The 6551-nt window shown below is 43.9% G+C and overlaps 1 protein-coding gene across 1 annotated transcript; it reads right to left on the reverse strand.

Annotated features, from left to right (window-relative positions):
• Positions 1-5236: 5236 nt before the first annotated feature.
• LOC138894099 (uncharacterized) lies at positions 5237-5767 on the reverse strand. The gene has a single exon (XM_070178779.1). The coding sequence runs from the start codon at positions 5765-5767 to the stop codon at positions 5237-5239; it is 531 nt and encodes a 176-aa protein (XP_070034880.1).
• Positions 5768-6551: the final 784 nt, after the last annotated feature.

Genomic DNA, 6551 nt, shown 5'->3' on the forward strand with positions numbered 1-6551 from the left:
CCCACTTAGCTTGAAGCTACAATTACATAATCCTAGGACCCGCCAAGGTTCCTTCTTCCCCATTGACACCAGCTAAAAGTCCAACAACGCATTCTAAACTCGAAGTCACGTTGCATCCAAATAAAATCTATGGTCCTAGTCACTGCCCATCACGATTCCCAAATTGCTCTAAGTTTCCCTCAAGGCATGTGGCTATCCTACCACAAAACCCATATGCTACTCTGCCACTCTACCACTTTGGTCAAACCCTCTCCTTCAAGAAACTCCTCGAATTCTACTTTTCACACTTGACCTCCTAACAATTCAACCACCGCAAGACACCTCCCACATGTCCTTTCCTCGTCCTTCATTGCCCAATTGTTGCTCCAAACCTGAATCCATATCTGTAACATCCGAACACATGAGTCGCCACCAATTCTAAACCTCTTAGAAGATCATCTTTCTCGAGCCATCAATACTAGAAGTACCTATTCGATTCTGAAATTGCTACACTTCGTTATCTCTGACAAGCGCATTTCAGGCACCATTTCACCACACCCTGCCCCGAAGGTAAATTTAAGAAGGCCATAACATCGGCGAACCTTAACGCGTTCAACAAGGACGATGACACTACATCACAATTGAGAACTCTACCGCGCTCGAAAATACCAAGCCTCATTACTCCATTAACCCCAAACCTGAACAATCATAGTACAATTACCTTTCCTTTGCTGGGATTAAATGCTGAACCTCTACATCATGCGCTGAGAAATCCTCCTTTCAAGTCATTCACTACCTCGACGCCTAGACAAGCATCCTACCATTGCATCATCACTATGCGATAGCAACACACTAATCATCATGACAATTAGTGCCAAATCTCAAATCATAGGCAATACTGATACTGAGCTAAAATGACAGAACGGCCTTCCGCAAGGCGACGACAATAACCCAATCAAATACGCCGAGAGAAACATCTTGCTCTATGTCTATAGTACCACTGCAACTCTTTGGTGCCCAATTGACACGAGTGCTCAACACCATACAAGAATGAGTAGGAAGAAAATAAAGGCATAAGCCTCAAAGGAATCAAATCGCACGATGAGGAATCAAGAAGGGAAGTGTTCCTAATAGCCTTGTAGCCTCTCGAAGATAAGCACAGACATCTTTGTACCGATCTGCAAGACTCTACTAGACTCGCTCATGACTCGTGAGACCTAGGTGAACCTAGTGCTCTCATACCATGTTGTCACGACCCAAAATCTATTAAAGGTCGTGATGGCGCCGGACACCGCTGTCAGGCAAGCCAACAATAAATACTCATTTTGGTTCTCGTTTAAATATTTTGAAATCATATTTTCCTTCCATTAAATAGTAAAAGATGGAATTTATAGAGTAAATGATAATATTTTTAACAACTTCAATACAGAACAACTCATAATCACCCTAAAACCCGGTGTCACAAGTGCATGAGCATCAACTAGGAATGTAAAATAAAATATAGCTTCTGTCCGGAATACAAATTTGGACAGGAGAAATATAAATACTTTGAAGGAGACTCTACCGGCTGCGGGTCATAATGTGGAATGCAGCTCACGTAAGTCCCCACATGCATATACTCCTCTACTATCACAAGGCCACTAGTCACATATGTACCTGCATAAAAATATACAGCAAGAGCATGAGTTCGTAATCAACGTGTACCCAGTAAGTATCTAGCCTAACCCCAGAGGAATAGTGATGGGGGGTCGACATAGACACTGACTAGTGGTCCAATAACATCAGGTACAGTAAAGAGATAAGTAAATATGAGGCAGAGTAAATAAATGAGGTAAACAAGTAATAAATCATGTGGTACAAATCCCCCCTCTTTACGAGGAACTCAAGCCCTCCATTAGAAATTCCCTCCTTAACCGGAGCATATATATAGATATAGTGGATCTCACCAGATATATTGTCATAACTCAAATCGGGAAAACTCACAAGTATACTAGCTTCTTGCAAATATTACGCACGAATCCATGAGGATATGATATAGGAAATGCCGAGCCGTACGGCCCAATCCAACATAAATATTTAAACTGTGCACTGCCGAGGGTCGAATGGCCCGAACCATAGATACATAAATTAAATTGTCGAGGTGAACGACCCGATCCCACAAGAGTGAAATACATAATCCTGTCGAGGCGAACGACCTGATCCCATTAGAATAAGAAGCTTTGACGGGTCCTTGACCCCACTCACGAATAAACGTGCGAGTTGTAATTCTTTAACAAAAAACTTTCAATGAAACATATATACCATGAAAACATGCCGTAAGAGGAGTAAAATTATTCGGTGACTAATCATGAACTCGTGAAGTCTCTACAATAGCAAGTCTAGTCTCAAGTAGTAATGTAAAATAGAGGAATTTAATAGGGGAGAGACTGCTCAAATAGTACAGCTATAGCATGATGTGAACTTAAGCCTACCCGGACAATAACATGAATATAGCTACGTACATGCTCTCGTCCCCTCGCGCGTACATAGCCCCCACAACAAGTTGCACACATCAATATACAACACTTAGGGGTAATTTCCCCCTCACAAAGTTAGACATGAGACTTACCTCGCTCCGAAATTCCATAACCAGCTCCAAAGCCTCTCTAACACCTCAAACTGATGCCCGTCGCTCCAAAACTAGTCAAATAAGATGCAACCCTCGGGCTCACATGCCCGGATTTTGAAACTTTTCGAAGATAACCATTACCCATAACCTCACAAACTCCAATATGTGATTTATTTCCAATTCCATGCCCAAATTCGTGGTCAAAATCTAAAAATATAAATTTCTAGGTTTATTTCAAAATCCCACAATTTTTATCAATTTTCATGCTTGAATCCATGTAAAAATCATGTATTTAACTCACATTATGAAGAAATCACTTACCCCATTATAGTTGATGAAGATGGAACTCCAAAAGTGCTCCAAAATTGGCTCACATGGACGAAATGAAGTGAAAATGAGCCAAACCCCCGATTTAAAGAGTGCACACTGCCCAGCGTTCATCGCACCTGCAGTGACCTGACCGCTTCTGAGGCTGCACAGGTGTGGTCCAAATTCCGCTCCTACTGTCCTCACTGCCCAGCCAAGAACACGCACCTGCGGGAGTCCTTCCGCTTTTGCGGGCATCGTAGGTGCGGCCTGCTCTCACGCATCTGCGCATATTTACGCACCAGCGGCAGTTGCCTCGCTCCTACGCACTCGCAGGTGCGCTTCTCCAGTCCGCTTCTGTGGCTCCCCCAGCTCCAGTCCATTCTCGCTTCTGCGAGCAATTCACCTCACCCGCGATCACGCACATTCGGTCAAAGTCACGCAGGTGCGATTATACCAGAAGCATTAAGCTTTAAAAATTCTTAAGTCCCAAAAATCGATCTGTTAACCTTCTGAATTCCACCCGAGGCCCTCGGGACCTCAACTAAATATACCTACATGTCCCAAAACACATTACAAACTTAGTCGAGGCCTCAAATCACGCCCAATAATATCGAAACTATGAATCACCCTCCAATTCAAACTTAAAGATCTTTGAAATTCCAAACTTCTACAATCGATGCCAAAACCTATCAAATCACGTCTGATTTCCCTCAAATTTTGCGCACAAGTCTTAATTGACATTACAGACCTACTCCAACTTCCGGAATCTGAATCTGGCCCCGATATCAAAAGTCCACTCCCGGTCAAACTTCTCAAAAACCTTCAAATTCCAGCTTTCGCCAAATGACCTCAAAATGAACTACGAACATCTAAATCCACATCCAGACGCGCTCCGAATACCAGAATAACCATACTGAGCTATTCCCAGGCTCGGATTCCCAAATGGACATTGATAACATTGAAATGCATTTCAACTCAAATTTATGAAATTTTGGATAATAGGCGCTGAAACGCTCCCGGGTCATCCAAACCCCGATCTGGACATACGCCCAAGTCCAAAATCACCATACGAACCTGTTGGAACCTTCAAATCCTGATTCTGAGGTTGTTTACTCAAAATCATAGTTTAGTCTATTCCTCCTACTTAAGGCTTCCGAAATTAGAATTTTCTCTCCAAATCAACTCCGAACTTCTCGGAATTAAATGCCGACCACGCGTACCAGTCATAATACCTGAAGTGAAGCTGCTTACGGCCTCAAACCGCTGAACGACACGCTAGAGCTCAAAATGACCGATCGGGTCGTTACACATTAGCCTTCCCAGATTATATAGAATGGTGATATCATAGTTCTTAAGCAACTCTAAACATCTCAGTTGACGCAAGTTAAGATACTTCTATTTAAACAGATGCTGTATACTCCGGTGGTTGGTATAGACCTCACAAGGGACACCATACAAATAGTGCCGCCACATCTTCAAGGCATGAACAATAGCTGCTAACTCAAGGCCGTGGACACGATAAGTCTTCTCATGCACCTTCAGCTATCTAGACATGTAGGAAATCACCCTACCGTCCTGCATCAACACCGCGTCGAGGCCAACATGTGACGCATCACACTATACAGTGTAAGACCTCAAATCTGTAGGCAACACCTATACTGGGTTTGTAGTCAAAGCAGTATTGAGATTTTGAAAGCTCTTCTCACACTCCTCGGTCCACCTTATTAGAGCACCCTTCTAGGTCAATCTGGTCATAGGTGCAGTAATTGATGAGAAACCCTCTATGAATCGATGGTAATACCCTGCCAAACCAACAAAACTCCGGATCTTAGTAGCTAAAGATGGTCTGGGCCAAATCTGCATTGCTTCAATCTTCTCTGTATCCACCTTGATCCCCTCACTCGACACTACATGACCCTAAAACGCCACCGAGTCAAGCTAGAATTCACACTTTGAAAACTTTGCATAAAAACTTCTTTTCTCTCAAGGTTTGGAGCGCGGTCCTCAGGTGCTGCTCATGATTATCCCGGCTTCGGGAGTACACCAAGATGTCGTCAATAAACACAATAATGAAGGAGTCAAGATAGGGCTGGAATACACTGTTCATAAAGTGCATGAATGTTGTTGGGGCATTGGTTAGCCCAAATGACATCACAAGGAACTCGTAATGACCATACGGAGTCCTGAAGGCAGTCTTCTAATATTTGGCTCCCGAATCTTCAACTGATGATAGCCTGACCGCAAATCAATCATTGAGAACATTCTCGCATCGTGTAGATGATCAAATAGGTCATCAATTCATGGCAATGGATACTCGTTCTTCACTGTAACCTTGTTCAATTATCGATAATCAATACACATGCGCATAGAACCATAATTCTTCTTTACAAATAAGACATGAGCACCCCAAGGTGATATACTAGGCCAAATGAAACCCTTGTCAAGCAACTCATCTAACTGCTCCTTTAACTCCTTCAACTTTATCAGGTCCATACGATATGTTGGAATAGAAATGGGCTGAGTGCCCGGTAACAAATCAATACCAAAATTGATATCCCTGTCGGGCGGCATGCCCGGAAGATCTGCCAGAAATACATCTGGATAATCCCTCACTACCGGAACTGACTCAATGATAGGAGTATCAAAACTGACATCTCTCATGAAGGCTAGATATGCCTCACACCCCTTCTCAACCATCCATTGTGCCTTAGGGAAAGACACAACTCTGCTAGGAATATAATCCAAGGTACCCCTCCACTCCAACCGCGGCAAACCTGGCACAGCCAATGTCATAGTCTTGGCTTGACAATGAAGAATAGCATGATAAGGAGACAACCAGTCCATGCCCAAAATAACATCAAAGTCTACCATACTAAGTAATAATACATCGACTCTGGTCTGAAAACCACCAAGAATAACTAAACACGACCAATACACACGGTGAACAACAATGGGATCTCCCACAAGCGTGGCCACGTAGACAGGAGAACTCAAAGAATCACGGAATATACCCAAATGCAGAGCAAAATAAGATAATACATAGGAATAAGTGGATCCTAGATAAAATAAGACTGATGCATCTCTATGACAAACCAGAACAATACCTGTGATAACTGAGTCGGATGTAACCACCTCCGTCCTAGTAGGAAGAGCATATCATCTGGCCTGGCCTCCCCCTCTAGGGTGACCTCTACCCGCCCTACCTCCACCTCTAACTGGCTGAGCGGGTGGAGTGGCAACTGGTGCGGTAACTACGGCCTGAGAAGTCTGGGGCCCCTGCTAAATACGTGCAGTCTGAGTAGTCCGTGGAGGTGTACCCCTCCTGAGTCTGGGGAAGTCCCTCAACAAATGATGAGTGTCACCATACTCAAAACAAGCTATCGGAGGACGTGGCTACTGGAAATGGCTCGAGTCTGGTCGGCTGGACTGCCGACTGAAAGCACCCCGTGCAGGAGGTACACTAGACACTGGTGATGCATAATGGTCAACCAGAGACCTGGGAGTAGCCGAAATACCGCTAGAAGGTGGAAGTGCTGAATGAACAGGATGGCTCACATAGACTCTAACATGATAAGCTGCAACTGGGGAACGGTCACCACTATATGTGCAAGAATCTCAAAGCCTCTTGTCCTCCCTTTCCTCTCTCTCACGGGCA

Source organism: Nicotiana tomentosiformis, chromosome 6, assembly GCF_000390325.3.
Source record: "Nicotiana tomentosiformis chromosome 6, ASM39032v3, whole genome shotgun sequence".
Classification (NCBI taxonomy): Eukaryota; Viridiplantae; Streptophyta; class Magnoliopsida; order Solanales; family Solanaceae; genus Nicotiana; species Nicotiana tomentosiformis.

Bases quoted from the DNA above. Each gene is read 5' to 3' on its own strand.
- LOC138894099 (XM_070178779.1), bottom strand. From the start codon at position 5,767: ATGGTAGACTTTGATGTTATTTTGGGCATGGACTGGTTGTCTCCTTAT.